Here is a 25762-nt window from a genome sequence, read left to right as displayed (position 1 = left end):
CATACATTTCCCGTTGCTTCAATGAATATGTACTGAACACAAATTATAAATTCAAATGAGCCTTCTCCTCAGGTTTCCGAAGATAAGGGAATTTCTTAGGATCTCCCAGGAGAAAGGAAAAAGTGCTGCGGATAGTACGAAAGGGATCACTTTCCTGGTGCTCTATCCATTCGATGCATATGGAGTTATCTACCCACCACTGGCTCTCATTCTAATATAACACTTCGAAGGTTTCAGCTGGGATAGAAACGTGATTGTATGTCACCAAACTGCGTGAAACACCAGACAAAGTTCAAATGAATGCCATCTTGAAAAGTCTTCGAAAGGCTCAACCTCCTCACGATCAGTACCCGATTATCGCGCCATTTAATGAATGGGAATAAGCTTCAGTCTTATTCGAACTCATCAGTAATTCGTGCTTTACCTAAAAGTTTTCCTTCAAAATGAGTGCAAAACAGGTAAAGTACTCCGTGATTAAGTTGATTTCTCGCAAAGTATGGTCTGAATGGTGATGAGATTTACTTAGATCCGTTATTCGTCTGTGAATTCGACCAACAGATTACTGCGCTTGTCCCAAGCTTACTTTTCACAAAAATGACTACTTTTCTCTGCACCACAAAAAAGTTAGAACCCCGATCGGAAGAATAAAAATCGACGTCTGATGATAATGAACAAAGCTAGCGAGCTTCATCCTCACAAATGCAGTTAACTAAAGAACTAGACAATCGGCTAGGCAAAACTGATAAGCGTGAAGCATTCAGAACACGAAATTGATTACCCTAAGTTTCAAGGCTAGTTCTCACTTCAACTGCAGCTTAGTTCGGTATATGTGCGAAAGATTCCAAGTGGTAGACAAGACATCTCGAAAGGTTGTCCTCTATGGCAGCAGCGCTATGTTCGTACTATGATGAAGCACGTTGGTTAGGTAGGCTACAGTCCTCCGATAAATTAGCTTTGCAATGCGGTTAATATCGATTGCCTTTGCCTATTTACTCTGTAAAATGCTTCTATCATATTCCCTGCTCTATTGTACAGGCCGCCCTTGAATGTCATGCAGACATCTGTCAATAATCTCCACTACAACAAAGGTCATGTCTTAGGCATATTGATTACTTCATTGATCGTTGTCTTTCTAAACAAAGTTCAGTTCACTACCGCTGTCTAAATGGAGCCTTTATTCACGAAAACTCAGCGACAGACACAATTCAATAAGTCATTCACATCAGGTCGAACTGGAAGCCGTCTTTGTATTCTGCATGAACTAAGACCTTAGCTGCACCTGCCACCTGACCCGTGACAAGTGAAGCTATTAGTGATCAATTCAAGCAAACATTAACAGTGAAGAGAAATGATTTGAGACAACCTATATCATTTCATCTTGGGACTGAACACAACATCAAGGCAAGAAAGGTTAGTCAACGTTTTCTGCTGAAATACACCTTAGGGGTGAAAGCGGCGAAGTCTATCACTTTCTGTCTACCTCCGCGCAAAAACGTGGTAGTTCGTCCGAACGAATAAGACCAGACTTCATCGCAGCTGACGACGTCAAATCGCGATAACCTCTGGTATCTCAGAATGATTATAGATATCAATCAAGTATCCTTCTTCTTTTGATTTGGCATTTTACATCCTAAAAGATCGATTACCCTGTGAACTTTCATCACACAAGGTTGCAACTGCCTATGGCATGGATTTCCAAAAATTCTGCCATGAGCATTGTGAAAGTACCGAATGTGAATAGATACCATGTAATTCTGAGTGCTATTGCTGGAAATGGTCGGGCTAATTAGATACTACTTACAAAAATGGTGCGTACCGCAGACGATTTTTTCCACAATAGACTTCATTTTTGTGATTGGCGTGCCTAGCCGGGAAACGTTCTCATGGTTTCCAGTCACTATACTCCAAACCGGGCATCAATACGGTTTAACAGCGGCAATCGGCGCCACTCTGGTTCCACTGATACTCTCATCAAAGCAGGCAGAGATAAAGAACAGTGCTGATTTAAGTGCCATTTCAGAAGATGGTGCATCCTTCCGGGTGATTAGACTGGGGAATATCTGACTATTCCATCGTTTATATTGGGCAACTTTCACTAGGAAACGGGAGACCACTCACGGTTGTCAGCCAATACAATTGCTATATAAGATTCGAACAATGAGGGAAAAATTATTCGACAGAGTTATTCCTTTAGGATATATACGGAAAGTGAAAAACGCAGGTGCAGTGTTCAGTTGTTGTCTTCACAAATGATACTTTTAAATAGTTTTGTTTGTCAGTACTCCTTCCTGACCACCGCCGGTGCATAATTATTTGGACAGCTTGCCCTCCATAGCCCTCCTCCGTGATATCAATACCGAGTGGGTCGTTTTGACAAGCGAAGGTGTGATTACCAGCTGACGCTTCCCGTGACTTCGGTCCAATCCTACTCTTGTGTGGTTTTCTTCACCGTACTAAGTGAGGATGTTCTGTACCCGAGTCAAATCCCTGTGCAGCTCTTTTGAATGCATGTTTTCTTCACGCAGGATGGGGATATCTTCACATCCTCTGTTCTCTAGAAGCTAGTGAAAGGTTTCATTAAAAAAGAACATAATGCTTCTGAAATCGATCGCTTGCTAGCCGCAAAGGTATCTAGAACCTACATATTTTGCAGCGCAGACTGGCATTTTCCACATTACGTTTGGGCCAACCAACACTTCGGCGAAGCGGCTGACAACCGATGTGCCAGCTGTCACACCGTCGTAATGTGATGGAAACTCACTTTGCATTCACATCATGACTGGGATTAGTAGGTGGCAAAACCGTGTGCACTCAACCAAACTGTGAAACCCTGCATAAGTTTCAAACTGTCCCAGGTTTGTCCCTAATACACCTATCCATCACTGATAACCTAAAGTCAAGTCTTCTGTTTTAGCCAGTTTGAATGGAATTGTAATGAAATTCCCTCGAGATGGTGGAACACAGACAACCCGTTCAAAGGCGTTTTCCTGCTTACACCAACTTATCCCCAAGTCCTGATAGGCTCAGTCAATCTGCTACTGCTTAAGCCTCAGGGTTTACTGGCATCCAAATAGGCCACGACGCCCCCGTCTGATTCATCTTTTTTCATCCCCTTCAATTCTGGCAGAAAAGTGGGAACCTGGTATTTTACTACAGTTTGTCGGATGACTGCAATCATCGCGTATAAGGCAGTTGGTCCTGGAAATCAGTCCAGTACGCGTTTCGCACTGTTTGAGATCCACCAGATGTCTGGAATAATCGTCCACATTCCACTTTGATGAACAATTTTTAGCGCTACGTGGCCACCAGCTACTTTTATGTGTAGATGTGTATTACGAAGTGTTTTCCCAACTTGACCCTCACGAGTCCAAAAAAGGACGAAACAGATTGTGTTGCCATACAGAGGCAACTACTTTCTGTCTCTGCAATCAACATCCTCAAATTTATGACTCACACGCTTTCAGCCCCTCTACAATGACCGCGGAAAGTTAGGAAACACTTGGCTGCTCTCAAGTAGTCACGTCTCCTGGCACATGTCGCCTCAATGGCTAATCCAAGAACTCCTCATTTGTGCTCTTCACGCAAACTGTACCTTGAAAGTGCAGTCCTAGATGGGCCAATGTTGCACCAATAGAGTAGCAGATTGTACATAATCATACGCCCAAACGTTTTCATCCGATCCCCAAGCAACAGTCTATCGCCCAAAACACTAGTTTTGGGCGAAGGTCCAATTACAACGCTGTGCAAAGGCGCAGCAACTGGGCTTAGCTTATGTCACCACCGCTAATGAGGGTAGCTGGTCTTGTTTTTGGAGGAAAAATCGTTCAGCTGTAACAACTCTTTGATGTCTAGCTACCCGAAGAAAGCACGGGGACTGAGATACTGTAAATTTCCACAAGCCTAGAAAGGAACAGTCGAGCGTTCGGGATTCGGTTCAAACAGCGGACCTTCCGGCCAGTAAGTCCGCGCACCAACCAGCCATCTCCGCATAAGATGACAAATAGTAATATCAGCTAACTTAAGGTTAAGGCGCGAGTGACCGTGACAGTTTGTTTATTGAACAAACTGTGCGAGTCACTGAATTGCATCCATTTTAGCTGCTCATTAAAGTTTCACCCCAGCGAACCCAGTTCTCCATGTCACTTCGGCTTGCGCCAATATCTATCTTCCGTAAACAGCTAAACCATCGGAAGTCCGACAAACTAACTCCGCCATTTGTCCTTACCTTCATCTCCTCAACACCCTATAGCACAGTGATCAATTCCTTACCCCTGTAATCTCATTCAACACTACCCAAGTGACTGCACACGTGGAACTGTCCATTTCCTGATCCTAACCAACAGTTCACCAACGATGCTATGCCGAATGAATGTGAGCTGTATGATCTCTGTGGTTTCAATGACTGAAGATAGAACACCAATGTATAAGGAAAACTTTGGAAATTATACTCATTAGAGAAAGATGCTAGGAATTGAACTGCATTGGGGCTACTACTGTATTCAGATAGTAGGTGGTTTTCTTACCAGCAGCAGTAATGAGTCCTGCCGAAAAAGGTCAAACTCGACCACAGTCACACCACATTCTCCATAAAACCTATTCCCAGTGGCTCAACATAAACGCGTAACGCTCCATATAGAAGGATGTCTACATTCGAACTTAGCCTTCATCATGGTACCGAGTTGTATTTACACGATATTGTAGTCGGTCTGATATTGTATTCATGGAGGTTGCTACCACTATGGACCCATATTTCGTGTGTCTCAGAAGCATGAAAAGCAAAACCAAATCGCCTTGCTTGTAGTTGCATCTTCAGCTGAGGTTTTAGAAACTGTCAGAACGCGCAACTAACCTATATGATGGCCACCTTCAAACCAAAAATTACCTTCGGTTGGTCTGGCAAAGTCAGGTTATCCGACCGTATGATGTAGAAGAACGTAATCGCCTACCTGACTACGACAAGTCAAACAACAATCAAAGGAAGCCAGAGACTTGGACGATCGATAAATCGAATCGGTAAACCGGAATCCCACGAAACTTTTCACAAACTGTTCACCATGGCGCGTCCAGTCGCCTTCAAGCTCCTTAAAATGACTCATTTTGGTTTTCCAACCCCTGAGGATCAGGGGTTTCCAGTTGACTCATTGATTGTTTCGCGAGTAGCATTCACTCGTAAGTCAGAAGTCAACTTGAATATGATTGCTTAGTTCACCTTCATAGCTATCTTATTCTCCACCTGTCCCCTTGTTAGGTCATTCGACAAGCCACTGTGGTGATATAGCGTGAATGAATTCGTACATATTATGTGGATTTTACTTCATACATTATCGTTTGAGCCCATTTTTTCTGAATTTAACTGAGACCACTCCTGCTTCAGTCTGGGAACTTGATGAGAGAAAACCTCAGACTGCAACTAGTGCTTCCTAATTTGAGCTGAGCCTTGGTAACACAACTGTTGACCATGTCTGATGTCACTCTCACAGCAAATTTCGTCGTTATTTATCATCATATTATTGTCATATAATTATCATACTGTCATTTTAGGACCCAAGTGATGTATCAAACTCATTATCCGCACATTCCATCCTGATGCTGTACACGAATGAAAGTAAATGAATCGAGGGGACGTACAGCTCCAAATCTCAGGAGGCTACTGAGCAACGCCGTAGCTTCAGGTACAGTCTTACTGTTGCAAACAAGTGGACTGTTATAGGAACGATCTGAATGCTTGATTTTCTGCGCAGGAATATCCGAACCTGGATAACATCGCCGTCTGGCTCATTGTGGAGGTAATATGAAAGAATACTTATGATGCTTGTGCGGCAACTTAGTGTAAAATTCAATCCAACACGTACCTGCACCACTGGGCTTAAATCAATGGCAAACAAGCGGGTAGAGGACTTATGGGTTTAAGTTTCATTCACGTGTTCCTGTCTTCTCGATTAAATAATATATTGTGTTACTAAACAGGATTCAATTAAACGCTAATAGTTGATTAGCCTGACAAATTCATCGACTGCTAACAAATAAATGATACAAATAATCAATGGTGTAAATGTGACGAGTGGCCATCCCGGGTAAATAGTATGAACAGGTAACCAAAGCGTCGTAAAAATGATCTGTGCGCCTACTTGATGTGCATTGATGAAAGAATGAGGATCAGAACATCTGAACGTCTCGTAATCGGGTGACAAAAACGCTGCTGGTTGGTTGATTCGACAAGGGACCCCCACCTTTCACCTGAATCGAGTTTAATGTCAGTCCGCGCTACCAATACGTGTTCTCGAAAACGAAGGTTGAGTCCATTGGATCTGCTAACGGGTGGCAGAAAAGTCACTTAAGCGTTTTGCGAAACGTAGCGTGTACTTCTGTTCACTGGCAGTAGGGACCAGACTGAAGCTTTCTCTGTCTGTATTCAGTCCCAAAACCTACAACCGACTTCAACGTGTTGACGCCTGTTATTGTTGTCGTTGCTGTTCCCACACTTTCGATCATTCCCATTATCCCAGTGTTCTTCTTCGAATGGCCAGGTTTGCTTCAGCTAATTCCAGGCAACATAAACCAATATACGTTGATCGAAATCCGTCGCACATAAGTTCTCAACACATTCCGACCGAATTCACAGTTGAATGACACACCCAATTCAGGTGTATGTCATGGAGAACGACAACAACAGGGGCCATTGTTTATAGAAAATCAAGAATGCAAATCAAGAATGCAAAAGTTTCTCCGTGCGGGGAAAGGCTGAAGGATGTGTTCCCACCACAAACAAAGCAAACAATTCCGTCACATCATGACAATCAGATATAAAGAAAAGAAGGGAAATGTTGTAGAGATAATCAATAGGCTATAACAAAATAGTGATCAACAGGTGTAAGTGAAAGTCAGCTGTGTCTTATAAATAGCCGAGCGAAGTAGGTGGACAGCAAGTTGAGTGTATCTCATTCCGAGTCCCTCATAAAACATCCCTGGAGTTGGAAAGGGAAGCAAACCAAGAAAAAAAACAAAGTAAAGACTAGAATAGAAGAGAAAACCGATAGGAAAATGTGGGCGTAATTTAGGTTGCGTGTGCGTCGTAGTTCATAAGATGTTGGGTCAATTTGATTGAACACGGACACGACCAAACTTGGTTGAAATGTGGAGTTAATCGATAAGGGTCGAGATAAAACGACTTTGGTTGTCCGAAGCAACAAACGGCACGGTGTCTCAATTAGGCTAACCTCCGGGATTATTTGACTAGGGACAATAATACATAGCATAAAGACGGCAATGCACGCTCACCGAACGCCAGGAGAAGTGAAATCACGTAAAGCAAAGGCAACCGCCGATTCGTCCAAATTTGATTTGTGGTGGTTCAGCCCTGTAAACAAATGGAAACAGACAAATACAGAAAAATAAAGTGATCTCCCAAGACAGACTTCTCATTTTGAGAAGTGACAATGTAAAATGTTCCCGAAAGAAGGGTCTCTTGTCGGGAGATGCCTAAATGTTCCCTTCCGGAGGTTTCTTCACTTCAGGTGGATTAATATGCAGTGATTTTAAAAAAATGGCCATCCACGGTGGTTTGCAATGTCTTATTACTGAGCTAACTGTATTCACTTCTTCCATGGACTTTTAAATTCAACTACTTTCATTTAGTATAATGGAATAACTTCCGGATGTTACAGAGACTACTAATTTTGCTATTGTATAAAACACCTTCAGCACTTACGTGATGCTTCGCTTGGCAGAGGTTCGTTCGTATGCCGAGTGGGCGATCCACCATCACTCCGTGGTATCCATACTCGAGATAAGCTTTCATGTCCATCACGGAGACGCCGTCTACGGCTTGCAGCACGTTCGTGTAAATTAGCGCCGCCGTGTATCAGCCGACCACGTGTGTCATATCCGTAACCGATGCCTTCGTATCCTTCGACTTCTCCTCTGGATAGCCGACTCTCTGTGCCACCCACACTGTACGTAGAACGCCTATCTAAACTATGTGTTCTTGAAGACGAACGATGACGCCGCTCTAGTTCGGCTTGGGCTTGCAGCTGAATCGTCGATAGCCGAAGCGGGGCTGTCGGGGATACTGCGCCAGACGAAGTTGGGACCGGATGATCACCGAACCAGATAGCGTTCATGGAGCTCGAGCGGACACGGTTAGGATTCATGCCAGTCACACCACTTAGTGTACGCCTTTTGGTACTGATGATCATACTGTGTTTCGAACCTTATTCAGATAATTTGGGAAAGAATATTTGACAACGATAAGAGATGGTGTGACAGATCGTCACTGGAAACTATCTTGTCTTATCAACTGAATAAACATATGAAACCTTGACTCAGATCCAGTAAGTTAGAAATACTTCATTACTTCATGAATGGGATGGACCAAAAGCAATGAGTTCATTTCTCTCGTTATAACACCGGACTGAGGAGACCAATGAGGACCGTTCCTCATGAGGAGGTGAGTCAACTAAGAACTAACTGGTACAAAAAACGTGGCAGTAGATGTCCCACCAAGGTTCCCATTTTGATGAGATAAGCAGGGTGTGATCTACTGGGACTTACTTCAACAGCAGTCCATCAAAAGAAAAATTGACTGTCCCGACCGAACACAACTCTTCGTTTGTTTTGAATTCTTTCGTGGACAGCACCATTTCGGTGCTCACCTACAGACAACATGAACGCTGGTTGCAATCTTCCTTTCGGATAACATAACTGGATATCTGTAGGACCTTTGAGGCCTCGTTTGTGACAAAACTGTTCGCGCAATCCGACGTCATTAGTGTTTTTTTTTCATTAGAACAGTAGAACAGTCAGAAGCACGAACTGCAAGATGCTGACAGTTCAAATCAATTACATCAGTCGTAGACGAAAAATAGCCGGAATTTCCAGAGATCGCAACGTACTTTTCCTCGAAATGTCACATAAAGCGATAAGTATCTTCACTTCAGCATTGTCGCTGTGGCGAACATTAGTCAACACTCCACTTTGCAGTGATGGGGTTACTTATGCAACCGATCAACCATGGAGTGGTGAATAGGTATTTTGAAACAACTATTACATGGGCAGCCGAACCCTCTCTCCACTCTGGTCGCCAAAGAGAAAGAGATTGTAATCCGCCTACAACTCAATGGCGATCACACTTTGAAGACCAATAAACAAAACTACAGTCCACTCTAAACTCCACTTGTCGATTCAATTATTATACATCACATCCGTAATCCGGGGGAGTATATTTCAAACTCAGTACCAGAGTTCGTTTGGTCATTCTGTCTCGGATGCCATTCAGAAGTCCACCTACTGTGATACCTATATCGGCGCCTTCCTCATGGGATCCCCGAACGTAGTAGAAACTAGTATTTTGTAACACAAAAGTTCAAGTCTACTAGCCACCGGATCGAACTGAAGTTTGTAGGCTTACAAATGAACCTCAGAAACAAACCACCTGGCTAATGACGTACACGCCGTGCCGATCGAAAATCGAACCCGCTAGCCTTCTGCAAAATGGTGATGACAACAAAACATAAGCTGAAATTATGCTCATAAATTATTGATTCAAACTATCCGACTGCCCTGAAACTGAACCCAACACAAATCCACCTTCAAAAGAATGTGACCTTTGATTTCTTTGTCTCATTTTACCACGCCTTTTACCCTTAATCCTGGATGTCTCCGGTCGGCGACTGACGGGAGAAATTAAGAATGATAGCATTTTGTAACTCACTTATTCTGGTCAGTGTTTCAAACACGGTGATTTGTACGGAATCAATTCGATCTCTTGTCTTCTTTTTAAAGATTGTCAACTACTGGTGAGATAAGGCAGACGGTCAAATGCGTTTTCCGCAGTGCGTAGCGCTCGTTCCAAATTCATAGCTCATACTGCGAGTCATCTGACTTTATGACTCATCTGGCGGTGACCTTCAACAGCCTACATCATCAAAACTTAGGTTTTTGCACCAAAGTGGTTTTTCACCTTCACCTAGATAGTTCCTGAACAAAACTTGATGGACTAAACCGAAGTGTTTTATTTGAAGATGAGATGGATTAAAGTGCCACGGAACATAATTTTATTTTCCTCATTGTTTGATGAAATTTTAAAAGAAAAGTCTTATTTTGACACGAATCGTAAATTCAAGCACGCTAGGTGTCAAAAATAAGACGGTTCGATCGAATAGCTTGTGAGGAAATAAGTGAAAACAGGTTTGGTTTCCATAGATCGGATGAAGTTCACCGAATCGATTTGCAAATGATGTAAATATAACTTAGTGTTCGATTGAAAAAAAACTAAGCTGATAAGCCCCAAGAGGGTTAAAACCAGTAGCGGTTTGTCGGAAAGTTCTCATCTACCTTATGAGTAACATTCAAACTAAAGCACTTATTTGCCTGGTGTTGGCAATCCTGTAACAATGCGTGAACTCACGAATGCCTACTATAAAAGCGGGGGTGATTAAGATGCATCAAGTTCCTATTATTTTAAAATGCACGTAATTCCTGGAAAACCTGTTCAGGTTTGATCCCATCGCTGGTGCCGTCCACGGGATTATAAACAGTAATCCGAAACGTATTTCGACACTAAGTTGATTTGTTAAGATTGATCTGATTTCGAAGCGGTAACATCAACAGTTCACTAACTTTCAAGAACTAGTTTGGTGGGTAAACTATCCAACAGTTTAACGCATTGCATTCATAAACAGCCTGAAAAGCATATCATTGTTTCTAGCATACCCTAAATGGATCTCTATCTGTTCAAGGTAGGTGAACATTTTTAATTCACAGAGGCGTTCTCCAAACATCGTTTATCTGATAAGGTCTTGTATAACAGAAATTTCACTTAATGGTTGTGTTGAAAAGTTGTTCGGCTATGTTACAGACCGACAATTCGTCCAACAGAATAGAAATGATCACCATCAGAACGTGATCGATTACAATTCACAAGCATCAGGCATGGATATGGCACAACACATGTATACGATCTCTACTCCAGATAGTATTCAAAACTGGTTCATCAATGACCTGATTCAGCAATAGAAATTCGTTTTTCGAGGCAGGAACACAGAAGAAGCTGCTTCGAAACCACTGGCAGTTTCCATGACCAACGTCGCTCAGTTTGCCTTACCACCATTCTCGGTGGAACAATCAATCAGTCAGCTACTCAATGCTTTGCGTCATGAGCGAAACTGACAGTTTGGTGCTCTTGGCTTGCCCCTGACCATATTAATATGGTCAAGGTCGGCCACAATGCTGGGCTGGCGACTGCTGTTAAAATAAACAAATGCTCGTAGTGGGGTCACGTGGTATTGTCACTGTGAACTTCCTTCCCTAGATTCGGATGAAAACAACAGCATGGTTTTGGAGTGGCACGACTTGTGGAAGAGTAAGTTCGATGGAGCATTAGCAGCCGGAGTAATTGGCGATCCGGATGAAATTTATGGAGCCAAGACTGAACGTCACAGAAGTCTAGGTGGAACACAGCGATATAGGATACAAAATATGAGATGACACTATGCAGAACTCAAATGTGACGAGGAAACTCATACGACCCCCCTACTGTTAACCTGAAGTCCCCGATAGGCATTGAATTGTTTGGCGGAGAGGTGAGGTGGATTAGGCTTGATTGTGACCGAATAAGACGCGACTTAAGCCAATGGCATGATCGATCGCAAGCCCAAAATAAGAACCCGGCAAAACTCACTTCAGGCTGCTGGCTGGAGCAGTTGTTACCCTGAAAATTTTACAGCTAGGCGCGCGATTGTTGCTACGTTGCATAAATACATCGACATTCCAACGAGGAATCAAGACCACTGTATGTTTCCTTTGCAGATTTGGCTGGTGCAGAATCGCTAATGTCAACCTCTTTCAGGCGCCAGACGCATTACGGATAATCAACTCTGAACGAGTGTGGCGTGCAACCGAATTAGTTTATAGCCATTGGAGCATGTCGACGAGCCGAAGCCGTACTGGTGAGTCGAACTCTACTTTTCAATGGACGTGTGTTACGACAGCATTCTGTAGGACCCAAAAAAAGTTATGAGTATCCAGTTCAAGGACTGAAATCAAGGGATTTTGACATACTGAACGCCCTAGGGTGTACTGTTTGAGGTTTTTGTACCTCGTTCGTGACTTGCTTCCTTGATTCAATCAGTCGACCACGTACCAGTAAGGCGCAAAACACGTAAGCAATCAGCAATTTGTGGTACTGTGAGGAGATCTGATAATTTTCAATTGAGATTTCATCTCGCCACTGAAGACAACCTATGCTGAAAATGCGAAAAGTGCTGCACCTGAGAATCATCAGTAGTGCGCATCTCACAAAACTCAGAGGGTTTCGAACCTATAGCCTCGCAGTCACCAATTCATCACAACCGTTTGACCACAAACAGCTTAATAGCAGTGTGATTAGCTCTCATGTAGACAGGATATATCACTAGCCATCGTTCAATAACAGAAATTATACCATATACGTGATGCACAACTCATGAGATTGCTGAAATCTCATCACGCGGTTCTGATCACTGACCTTCCGGCCAGGAGTTGGACACAGCTGTACGATTGTTCTCAATCGAAAATTAGCTACTGACCTTGTTGGTACTTGATTGGCATCACACACGTCCATTCGGTCATCAGAAATATATGGTACGGAATAATTTCTATTTATAGAACACACCACTATTACTACGGTTTTCGCCCTTCTTCGGGCTCACCGGGCTCACCCGACTTTTCACCAACCTCATGTGTTACTTAAACAAACGTGGACACATTCACGAAATAGAACCATTTGCCCACTACTTTCGTCTTACACTGAATTCCGGCCGAAACTCTCGTGTTTGATATTGCTCGAGTGAATGTACTGTCCCAAGGCTACCTCAAGTTTCGCCCGGTACGATATCGGAGTGGATCTTCTTGACGGAACACACTTCAGTAGCTGAAAACTCATCGAGCGTATTTCGTCCTCCGTCAAGAAAATATACTGTGATATCTTGGATATCGCATCAACTGAAAGAGATACCCTTTATACAACACATTCAGTTGCAGAACACCTTAACTGGGAGTTTCAGCTGGCATTCAATTGAAGGCTCGTTAAAATCGCATCCGTTACATACGTGCATCAGTTGAACCGGCCAAAGATCGGCTGGAAAGTTCAACCATTTCACCTAGACTGGCCGGTCAGACAAGCTAAACAACGAACAGAAGGCGATTGTCTTAGAGCTGATAAGCAAATCGGAATTCGCTGACACCAATATTTCAGACAGAGGGATAAAGCGCACAAAAATAGTGACTCACCAGCAAGGCCTTGTCGATCACTTGTCGCTGTGTCCCTCTTCGAACGGGGGCGCGAGGCACGTTCGTACTCGTACTGCTGTGGATGAAATTGCTCTGGCCTGTAGCTTCCATGAGGCACACCCCGAGAACCTCGATCCCAAGTCCCTCCATGTATATATGGTCTTGGAGACGTAGATGAAGGACTGAATACCCTGTCGTGGGGAGACGGGCGCGAGGATCGCCTCAGTTGCGCGCCGCGTGTTGCTTCTGAAAGAAAAAAATTGTTCACGCGTGAACAGACTTGCGAAACAGGGAAACTCATAGTTTCCCTAGTTTTCCCATAGTTTTCTAGCGAAAACGCACATTTTGACACATGACCAGTCCCGCTAAAATTTCGCGCAGTCATTTTTCACGCCAAAGAAACTCGGTTTGAAATTGGTAAGATTGCAAAACTGGGATTGTCTCAATAAACACCGAAACGATTGTGAACTATCGGTAGCTGTTGATTGGTTCTGACTGTATACTTCTATGTCCTAAGACTTAATCAATTGGACAATCCGTCCAGTTGTCTTGATCATTGTTCTGGAAGCTGGTGTTGTCGTGTATCTATTTTATTATTAGGCTGAATGTTAGCGGGACTTCTCCAGCCATGACAAAGCAGAGCTCGCGTCTGATCCACAGTCCCATTGCTGACCATAATGACGCCAGTGAAAACCTAATCACATTCACTCTATTCGGGCAATTTTAACATGTACACTGGTTCCCGCTGCTACAGTTTCCTCCGCCCAGGATGAAGAGATTGAAAGAATGACAGATGCGCATCCCACCGGTGGACTTAAGCAGAGATGTTTGATCAATCTACTGTTAGGATGAAACCTGAACAAATTCACATTTGTTGGGTATCCACAAAACCGGACGCACTTATCGTAAACTTTGTCGTTTTAATCTGTTTGACCTGCATACATGTTCCAAATTCACCTTTCGAAGATGACCTATTTTTCCCATGACTCCGATGAACCTCGGATTATACACGACCATGTGGGCTTAACTTCCTTCTTGGCCTGTAATCCCTGTCACAAACACACAAGGGTTCACTCCAAATTACACAGCAGTCGTGCATATGCATCGTCTGCTACCTCGGCTACTTTGTTCCACTGAAGTATCGTTGTTTCATTTAACGGTCTATAAGACTCCTGTTGTCGAAACACGGACTTATGTGCCTCAAACCTTTGAATGTCTCATATTGCGACGGTGAAGATGCGAATTTACTCACGTCATCCTACTACAATGAAACAAGAATCCGCCAATTAGATAGCAGCTAATGCCAAAATATCCGGGTTAGCAACCAACGGACACGAACAACGGTATATATTCCGGATGGACCATCGCGGTGAGACCATGGTTAAAGGTCAGGATTGAAATTAAGCCTTCACAATCGTGTACAAACCGCGGTTTGTTTTCGGACTCATAGCGAGAAATGCAAGTAAATTTGGAACAAGTGTACAGGTCAAAATGTGCGAAACATGGTCGGTGCACGCAGTTTTTGAGCACGAAAATAATGGAGTGTCACGTAGAACCTGATGTGAACTCAGTCAGTGAAGGTGAATTTAGTTATTTTTCATCAGTATGGTGGATAGTCCCTGCTTTAGTGTGGACTCATCAGAATAATTAGGCCAGCACAGGAGGGAGACTGCTCAGAAGAGAGTGATGCGAATGTGAACCACAACCACCCACAACAAGATGGTCAAAGGCTCAAGCGATATCAGAATAAATCGTTTAAAAGACTAATCAATTAATCAAATGTATGCTGTCTGGCAACAAACGGTTGGAAATCATGTTACTCCATGAACTGCCATGAACAGTCAGGCTAATTTGTAGAAAACATTGTCAGTGCCAGTTTTTCGATTGGGTTTGTTGATCGCTTGTGGTCATCCGAGTTGATTAGCTGATTTATCACAATTTAGACTGAGCTTGCATTCGCATGTTTGGGATGACAGCTGAACTTCACCGAGACTAGCAATCAGTCTGTGGGGATGCGAACTGACTGCCCGAGTCGAGGTTTTTTCAAGACGTTACAAAAAACTCCACAGTGTTACATAACGAAAAGTGAGGCGATTCACTTCTGAACATTCTATGCAGTAGTTTCCCCAGTAAGCAATTGAAATAGGCAATTGCCTCCCTGGGGAACCTCTGGAAAAAATTTTCTACCATTGTTTTATCTCCTTCACTAGGCAAAAAATAAGGTACACTAGGAACTAAAGTGCACCCAACTTCTGATACGAAGTGCTCTGGGCTAACATTCAAGACACTCGCTCCTTATGACCACAACATCAACCCAATTAAGTGAGATATCACCGCGTTTCATCTATGTAAATGAAACGGTTAGTGCATGCTAAGCTAAACAAAACTGCAGCGAACATCCTGACACCGAGGGACACGCAGATGGGGAGGTGCAGTCAACTGACCTGTCCAAAGAAGAGGAGGACAAGCCCACCACTGTTACTTTACCGCATCAGCCTACATCGTCGCGGAGACCGTTCATCTATCAATATGGTGGATACACTGATGGGCTTCAACTATCAACACTGGTAATATTGTTTAAATGTGCTAACGTGGTCGTGGTTCCGCCGGGGCGATAACACCCTAGGCCGAAATTCACGGAATCTCATTCGTAATACCATTGCACTCATCCGCTTCATAAATGAATACGATGTTCGAAATATACGCAACTGATCGGAAATTGCAACTTATTAAGAACTCGATGAGTTTTTAAATCATAGAATCGGGTAGTGTATGTCCTGTTCCTCCTCAGTTTCATCCACTGTTAATGTTAGCTATGGAACAAAGTTGCTTTTGATGTGACAGTCGGCGTCCAAACATCATAGGTTTTCCCCCGAAAAAAATTATCATTGAAATGGCGAATTTATCTTCGGGAAAGTCGGAACTGCGTGCGCCTGTATGCTTCCTAATTCAAGAGTCAAACTTGCTAACTTCTCTTGCGTAATGCCCGTCAGCAGGCCAGCCGAATTCCACTGGAAACCGTCGGTTAGATGACATTCAACAACAATAGCATTCAAGTGGAATTGACGGAGAATATATGAGCCCCAAAATACAGTGCAAACCGAAAAAAAAAACAGGATTTCTGGTCGAGCCTCAAACTGGCGACATCTCGCTAACTGCACGAGATATACCATGCTAATACTATAAGCCGTTTGCATCGGCTCAATACTAAAATGATGCTTTATAAACCTCCGACGGCGATTTCGTTTCAGTGTGCGTATCGGAACAACTATCCGGGTTGTACAGTAAATTAAGCGGGAGTAAATTGAAGCTCCCATGCAGAGCATCCGGAACGCCCGTGGAGCTTACGCTGGCTCAACGTTTGTTTCTACCTTGTCATCAGGATGTTCACCTTATCATGGATGTTGGACAGCTCCTGTCGTTGCTGCACGATGCAACTATTTGCTGGTCTCCTTGTACAGCCATCAGGTCGGTAGCTGGCTGAAAGAAATCGCATTCACATGAGAAGCGCAATCAGCATATTGCATGCTTCTGTTATTGAGTGGTGAATGGATGACGTCGATATGAGGCCTGCCCGGTCGAAATAATTTATGATGGGTGGTTAATGCCGGTGCTACAGTCGTGACATACGCAGAAACAATAAAAGCGAAGCTTTACTTAATGACAAAATGACAGTCGACGGATCTTAGAGAAAGTTCCAAAACATATAACCACGATTGCAATCTCTAATGGACATAGTTAATGAACAATCTAAATCATTATGGCACACAACGCTTTCCTAAGCTTTCTCAATTGATAACCCCAAAATGCAGTTATAGTAGGAAATGTCATCACCAAATGAGACAATCTAAGTGGTATGCTTTCTAATGCATGCAATGGCTGATTTTGGGGATCATAATGCCATCAGGTTGCTCAAACACTCTTCATCGGTAAAAGGTGGAACCTCGGCACAGCTGAAGTAATTTAATCACTATATCATTAGGACTACGCTCTGATTGCTTGGTCTGGGTTATGAACTGAAGATGCACGTAAGCACGTGCGAGACGACCTGGGTGAATGTGTACCCACGACGTCGGTTTGTCTATTGCCTGCGAGCACAGATTCATGGATATCCGTCTTGAAGCAAGGCATTTGGGCCGCATTTTACAGATTTGGGTATGGAGCTAGATGGGACTTTGCTAAAGCACTTATGCCTCTTGGTGATATCATTATCACCTTTGCCAAATTTGTCTTCAGGTATAAAACAATTAGGTTTTCGCTGTAAGGCCTTCAGTTATCTTTGTTTTATCCACCTGTGTCATTCGGAACTTATGGTGCAGTTCAAGAAAAAATTGAGTTATGCCCCTCAGGGTCCATTTCACCATTGCTAACCAGTGCTGACCGCGTAAACACTTCATATCAGTGACGCATGCACGAAAGCTCTACACCACCAAATAAGCCGACAATTGGTAGCCCTGATGGGGCACATGTTGCCATATAACTTGAAACCCTGGAGCCCTACGTGAGCGGGCTTATGTTGATAAGGCTTCCTCTCTGATTCTCTGCACAAATGAGGCTTAATATCGTACATCCACCAAAATCTAAGTGAGTGAAGCAACTCAAGCGCGTCTGAGATGACTGCAGTTTTCGTGAATTGCTTGCAAGGTGGGAAACATTCAATCACTCCTCTCTAATTTTGGATGCTGAGTAGTCCGATGTATGTCCGTCTGTATTTCCTGTCAAAAGCTTGCGGTTGACGACACCGTGTGAGTGGCATCATCATCCTGCAGAAATAGTTATGAGATTTAGGTGTGTACTTACTGACTGGATGGTACGTGGCTCGAACCCAAACTCTGTACCTCGACTGCTCTTGTCAAGGCTTGGGCAACCTGGAAGTAACTGAACCTTCATGCCTCCTTTCAGCGGCACAGCAGCTAGGCACCTACATGTTGTCGCACCTGAACGGTTATTTTTTATTAATTGTCATGGTCAATGAGTGTCTGATATTAACTGCCATACTACGTCAAGGAGTCGGTTCTCTACTTTCAAACTCTTATTTCTACCTTCAGATCGAAGGTTTTCTTTTGTAGTTTTCAGTTTGAAACATTGATACTATCGATCGATTCGCGCAGTCAGACTGCAGGGAAAAAGAGAGAATTTCCGACAAGCGCAACAGGAATGTAGGATCAAATAATCAATAACCGATCCAGTTTTGGACAGCTAAGCAGACAGACGACGGGCACTTTCTACAGTGATCGCACGCGGCTATTCTTTCAACAAGCCGATCAACAAAGAATGTTGGTGACATTCAGGACCATTCGTAATCGCAATACATGAGTAGCTTAGATGAAACAACCTTCGTTTCTCATTGTACTCCGTGAATCACAGAAACCTTCTGTCCGCTGAATTTTGCGGTGGCATGTCTACATTAGTTGAGTAGAAGTGATTCCCCGCCATTTAGCATAGTTCGCAGTGCACGGTGGTGACAAACAGAAGACAACTGAAAGCACTTTGGGTCAACACTTAAAGAGCTTATCTTTCCGTTGCCATGTTACACGAAATTGCAGAAGAACTAACCAGAAATTGTCAGGTCTATGTTGCAGTCTATCATGTACTTCGTAGCAGAAAACCAACGTCCTTATAATAAATACCGATGACGGTAGCATGCTTATTTTGACTGTAGACACAATGGTAGTAAGTTCGCTAAAAACGGCCTTCCCTTAAATCGGTCACACAAGTTTTCAGGGATCTCTGTACATGTGATACCTAAGAGACAACTCGACCATCAGCTCAAGATCCGCATTAAAATGAGCCAATTAGTCAGTCAGTGTCAACATACTCCCTCGAACTCGAGATAGCTCAGGAGTTAAGGTGCGAAACTAACGATCGGAAGGCCTGTGGTTCGAACCCAATCCTGGTGTTTCGACTGCTTCTGTCTTGGGGTGGGCAACCTAACGGTATCTCAATCCACATTCTTCCTTCGAATTTCATGACAGCTATGCACCACACAAGTGAAAGTTCTGCTTCAATATCCTTGCTGTTATATGTCGTCCAATTGATTTCTTTTATAAAATTCAGTCGGCCCACAGATGGCGCGTATTCAGGATGAGTAAGCGAGCCTTGTACCATTGACCTTTGAATTGAAAAGGATATGGGTGTTTTGAATTTAAAACTTATGGAAAGCTGGTTCGCCTTTCTTATGTTAAGTTTGATCTGGAGACAATTTATGATGCGTGGATGACAGATTCAAACCACTGTATAACCCTGCATGGTCCATAGCCGACGTTAATGCAGTGCAGTATGTGTGGAACCCGATTCTCTGGGGCAAACCTAGTAAGGTCGGTAATAAGCGGTTCGTTGGTAACATCTGCTATGCATTTTAAGCGGTCGTTTTCAACTGTTCAGTGGGATACTGAACAATCAAATCAAAGTGGCATTCTGAGGGACGTCTGCGCAAGAAAACCAGAGATCATGAATGGCCTTGATTGCTGGGAGGCCAAGGCATTCTTTTGGCTACCAAGCGACCGTACATAAGGAATTTTCTCCCTAGTTCGCATGATACGCGGAAATATTTGGACTAACTAGCACATTCCTAATCCCGGGGTAGACGATTCGACAAGACAGCTCCTGCAACAGTTGGTCAACTATTTATTGGTCCTATCACCACAACACAGTCCTTGCTGAATCTAACTTGACGTTATGATAATTCCCCCATTCATTTGCTTACTCCGCCTATGTACTTTTGACCTCCAGTTGTTTTGCTTATTCGTGCCCGGCACTCACCTTGCCGCAGAGGACGTCATTTCCGACACCTGTGTATTGACATGTGTGTCTGTGTGTGAATGTGCGCTGCTGACCTACTTACCCATGTGCGTTCATGTCTCGTTTGCTGGGCCTGCCTTGACTTGTTTTCTCATGGGCTCCGCGTGATCGCACGTCCAATGAGAATCACGAGATCGTCGTCGGAAGGGACGACTGCAACCCAAGCTACTGAGCCGTCATTCCGCTCGCCGTTGTTTGGTGTGCGGACGTTGATATTGCACTGTGCCGGTCAGTGACAGACCTGTGAACGTGTTGACCCCACGAACGTGAACAATTGAGGTTTGTTGTACACATTTGCTTGCCCTTTGTGTAAATAGTACCGTAGAATTACGAACCCAATTCTTCCTTTTGATATTCGGGGTTGTTGAACCTACGCGTCACTCAAAGTTCCGTATCGGGATATTTAACAGTCCTATACCATCTTAGCTGCGTCATTAAGGTGGAAGTGAAACCGTAGAATTCAGAAAACACTAATCCTCACCAGTTTATGATAAGAAGAACTTGTTTTCAGAAAGGAGCATTGTAGGTGTCTCATCCAAAACACTGAGAATTCGTTAGAAGGTAAGGTCTAGTACACGGAGGTTCCACTTCTTCCTAGTTGTAATTATGGCCTCCAGGAGTCCGTTGACAGGACTGGTTGACGGTTTATTATGAACACGCAAGCGTGTGCTGCGGATTCGCTCATTCCCGTCACAGCTGTTTCAGGATGTCCTAGAGTGCACTAGGTTGTTTGCATATCCAGACACTACCACTCTATATATGGATGCAGGTGTCGTGTACGTCAGTTTTGTGACTCGTTTAAACTACGTTGCTATTCAACTCACGGTCGATAATTTGCCAATCTTACCATGTTTCTATTTTTTCAATTTACGTGGTACGAGGAGATTTCAAAAGGTCTCCAGACAGCCTACTGCCGATTTCATTCTGTTTGGGAAGGCCTCGGGAGCCGTGAAAACCTATCTCCATTTTGGACGACAGTTTGCTTGTAAGCAATTTTTTAGGCTGCAAATGGAGTATCTTGTTTCCGATACAGTATTGATATTCTTCAGGATTCATGCAGCGCTTTCGTAATGTTCTCTTCAACAAAATGCATAAATTAAATCTAAATTTGCTAAACAGTCAACTGCACATGATGCTGAATAATATCAACATTGTGGAGACTGCGAGGAACGCGAATAAACACGTATATGGGCCTAAAAACATAGCCACTCTATTTCCTTCACATGAAGTGTGTTTGACACACTGTGCCTCAGACTACTGCAAATAAGTAAGAGAACTGGCTGTGGTCAAATAAAGTAGACAAGAAAGGGAGCAAAAATCACCCAACTTGAGGAAATTGCGGCACTTTTAGTCATTCTAATGTGCCTGTTGGTTTTCTCTGCGTACACTGTCAGAATATTACTTTGCCGCACATATCTGCATAATATCAGCTAGATTTAGTTGGACCTGCCGTCAAAAACAAATTTGTGTGCAAATGAGTGTGTTTTGCACACTTTGCACATATCTCGACCTTGCTCGTGCCGATCTGGTGCTAGCTAGGTACGTCATCCTTAATCCTTGCTGAGATTCTGAATTGGTTATTTGAATGATAAACGGTGTTTTGCATTCGTCCCAGTTTGGAATTCCCGACTAGGTATGCAGTCAGTTTTGACCACTAGGTCGTATCAGAAAGCACGTCTAATGTCACCTCAGTGAATTGGATGTATGGTGATCGAAGAAGCTGGATTGTAGTCGATCACAGCAATTTTCCTCCGATCTATCTGACCCACCCTATGTAATACATGTTGCGGGCGAGATGGCCCAAGTGGTTAGAGCACGAATTTACTGACCGGAAGGTCTGTGGTTCGAACCCGGCATCTACCTCTCGACTTCCCCTGCCTAGGCTTGGACAATCTGGCAGTATCCCAGCCCTCGTGCAACGTTCGGGTGGTATGGCAGTTAGGCGCTGAAAGGGTGCGACAGCTGAACGAACGAATGCATGTTGCAGTATATTTTCTTTTTCACATGACGCAGACCTGTATTCAGCTGCTTCAATATCAAAATCTCAACGGCTGCAGGTGAACGAACAAACATGATTTGAAGTTATCGGGAGCGGATGCAGTGTTTTGATCGATGGCAGTGACCCACACCACTTTTTCAACAACATTATTCATTGTGTTCATGAACCCTTGTGGGATCATGAACCCACAGCGCTCGATCCCTTCAAACTTCTTCGAACTGATTTCGAAGAGCACCTACCAAAAATGTTCATTGCTTGGTCAAACAACGCATTCACTTCGGGTGCTTGACTGGTATCAGCTTTTCAAGATCTAATCTAGTCTAGCCAGTGCGTTCAAAAAGACCCTGATCCTCATGGACAACGTTAGAGGACATTTGGTCACACTGCTCCAATTCTAATCCCGGATGCCAGTTTGATACTACACGTCCGTTTGCATCCCACGTGCCATTCATTCGCGATCGGTTAAACGTGTAACATGGCGCTGCCCAAAGAATGTCCGTTTTCTGTACTGGTTATTAAGATTCATGAATGAAGCTAACTGTTTTACTCTCAATAAACCACTTCAAGAGTGCAAGTGCACTCGCATACACGGCCAGATATCAAACACACACACGTTCATTGTGTTCCCCGTATATGGTCGTACAACCTAAAGTCACAGCTTTGTGAAGTGTTTCTCTAATCGTAGTAAAATTCGTAACTTCGAACCGTATTTCTTCAAAATGCTCGGTTCAAATCTTCAGGCACCATCCGAAACACGTTTCACCAGAAGTTACAGACCGATTACGTAACCAGTTTGTCGGGAAGTGGTCGAAAACAGTGGACATCACACCGGATATCTTAACACAAACACGTGTACACACACCACTCTTGTTTGCTAGTATTAGCTGATGCGTGCGAAACAGGGTTTGTGGCTAAATGGTACCGCGTGAATACTATATCAAGTATCATGGCAATACTGATTCGGTTTCATCGTTATCAGGTAAACATAGTTCCCTACTATGAATCAGTCATTTGATCAGTTTATCTCATACTGTATAGTCAACCTAAGCAGAGGGTTTTGGAACTCGATCCGGGTACAAAACACATTGTTTTGTTAAAAGCGATGAAAAACATCTTTTCTGAGTTGATGATGTGATCGACTGAGCACCTAACTGTCTTCCTGGTTAGTTAGACGCGACAGTTAAAAACGCAGTTGCCCCCGTGGGTAAGAGTGCTCTTGTCAGAGAATGCGGGTGAAGTAGTTCGTTTGCTGTGTCCACTAAGGCAAACCGTTTTTAAAGGATGAGCAATTCATTTCTAATTGGAATATTTTGTCTTAAAATGTATTATTAACTTATTCCAAACCTGCTGGTGATCAAGCTTAGATAATTAGTCAAATCTCCATCAAATGCTACGGTAAGTCGGTACCGTAGAATAGGTTCCCTTAGTGACAGATGAAACAAACATACAAGGTTACATTCTCCTTCTTGAATGTTCAGGATGGTTTCTTACTAAAGCAAACGTAAATTTTTAGTGAGTAGTTAGAACGCCATTTCATAGTCTACATCTTACAAGGATGCATAACCCTCAAGTGTCTTTACTTCACCCTGCTCAACTTCCCTAGTTTCGTGTGATTTAATTAAAGAATTAGGCTCCATTAAAAACTACCGACTGCTTATAAAGCCCTTCTGAAACAGGCAATCTGTAGCTTACGTGTGCTTACGGGGTGATGAGTGACCTGTTCACTGAGCTTAGCAGCGGGTTCACACACTCTTCTTGACTAATTGAGGCGACATCCATGAGCATACTGATAATTTCACTGCTAAACTCGGCGATAGACCAGTTGGAGAATTCAATTAATCGATCAACTGTAACGTACTCCTAGGCCACAAAAGACAACCACCTGAATATCAAACAAGTCCCACAACAGTGAAAGTAATCGTTCAATTGAAGCTCCTTACCTGGTTGACTTCCGCGTACCAGTGAATCGGAGGACTTCTTAGTTTGAGGAATACTTCGTAATGCAGGTGGTTTCAACTCTTCCTCCGAATCCTCAAGGTCCTCATCATCGTCTTCGTCGAAATCGTCTTGCGTTGTGCGATAACCCTGAGGAGGTGGCGGACGTGCAGTTGGTGTTTTTTGGGCCATTGATATCCCTGTTTTACGTGGACTGACGGTTGGACGTGACTGAGACTTTTCACCCGCTTTCTCCTTACGCCTCATTACAACCGTCGATTGCGGAAGATCTTGCATCCCATCAGTCACACGAGGGTCATAAGAGCTTTGTTCGTTCGAATGCTCACTGCTTTCGTGTGTTTTGTGCTTGGATTTTTGCTCCCGTGGTCTGGCCCCAGGGGCTGTCGATCCCGGGACATTTACATAATCCGCATCTTCGTCTGTTAACAGTTAGGAAGACAAGACTGACTTACTATCCTGGAAACGTGGTAAAAACACGCATCGTCATAAGAAGTAACTATCCACTATTCGCTCTATATTGCGTTTCCCTTCTAGTGGAACGTCATCTATGGAATACAGTTGCTCTGAGACTATGGAAATGTGTTGAGACTAACCTGGACGGTTTTTACTGTAAAGGGCACCATTCTTGGTGCACTCCGTTGGTTTAATTATTTACGTTCTGAATAGTAAAGTATTTTGAAATGGCATGCTGTGTCGTGTGCACTCGATAACGCTATATCGTTACCCGACTCTAAATTATTATGCACTCCTGAGTTCAAAACAGACAAGTGGCGGAAACCATCTAAGCAGAATCTCGGTAGTGGCCTGAAAATTGAGATCGATGAACACTGTGGTCCATGTTTATTTGTCTATAGGTTATAAATTTCCTCAATATATGTTAGAAGACATCAGCACAGAGTTTGGTCGGATCCATTAGAGCAGTGTGGGGTTATTAAGGCTTAGTTACTCCAGTCCTACGGATAAGGGTTGAGTTGGATTGGACGTCTAATTGCCTAAACTGTCACAAAATGAAGCTCCTGTAGGTGTGCGTCGAGCAGTAGTTTGACCGGTTCAGCCCATGGTGGATGTACTCTGGTCGTTTCCGGAGGATATTCCGATAAAATGACCGAAAAACTAACTACATAAGACATCTTTCACACTACTGCTTGATAGCTGTTGGACCCAGTGGTTCAATCTATCTACCTCAAACTCGTTTGAACAGGTTTTGTTGTCGAGATTTTGCCATTCGACCCAACTGACGCTGCAAGATGAGCATCGAGAGTGACGGCGAGCTGAACCACCTCCTCGCGGTGCCGACCGGGTAGCCTGGACGTCAGTCTGGGTGAGCTAAGAGTTCAGCAACTCCAGACAGGGCTAACTACCCCGTTTGGTTTCAATGTGCTGGTTACTTTCGACAATGTATACTACGAATCATCTGGCGCCTCCACACCAGTTCCAACCAGTACATAGGAGAGACTCATTGGGTTCACGTGTGAGGAATGTGGCAAGTGCTGCAAATCGAAAGCTGGCTTGGTAGCCCATCATCGAGTTCACGACAGTGAAAGTGTTGGTACGAACGCGGTTGCCCAATTGGCCTGCGCTGATTGTTCCCACCTTTTTCCGACGAAGGTTGGCCTGAGTCAACACCGCCGGCACGCACACCCCACCCAGCATAATGCAGATAAGCTTGGCCGAGTGAAGTATTCCGGTACCCGCTGGTCCCAGCAAGAGTCACAATCGCTCTTACGCCTGGCTAACAAT

The 25762-nt window shown here is 43.7% G+C and overlaps 1 protein-coding gene across 1 annotated transcript in view; it reads right to left on the bottom strand.

Moving 5' to 3' along the window:
- Positions 1 to 6310: 6310 nt before the first annotated feature.
- The window catches only part of T265_01967 (hypothetical protein), a gene marked incomplete at both ends in the record, with an annotated part of 99797 nt that continues 80345 nt past the window's right edge, over positions 6311 to 25762 (bottom strand). The window contains 4 exons of the mRNA XM_009166105.1: positions 6311 to 7357; positions 7709 to 8209; positions 13267 to 13512; positions 24007 to 24441. Coding sequence (XP_009164369.1) covers positions 7275 to 7357; positions 7709 to 8209; positions 13267 to 13512; positions 24007 to 24441 — 1265 coding nt within the window. The remainder of the gene's footprint in view (positions 7358 to 7708; positions 8210 to 13266; positions 13513 to 24006; positions 24442 to 25762) is intronic.

The sequence above is a fragment of the Opisthorchis viverrini genome (assembly GCF_000715545.1).
Source record: "Opisthorchis viverrini unplaced genomic scaffold opera_v5_22, whole genome shotgun sequence".
NCBI classification, from domain to species: domain Eukaryota; kingdom Metazoa; phylum Platyhelminthes; class Trematoda; order Opisthorchiida; family Opisthorchiidae; genus Opisthorchis; species Opisthorchis viverrini.
This window is presented reverse-complemented; position numbering and strand designations above follow the sequence as displayed.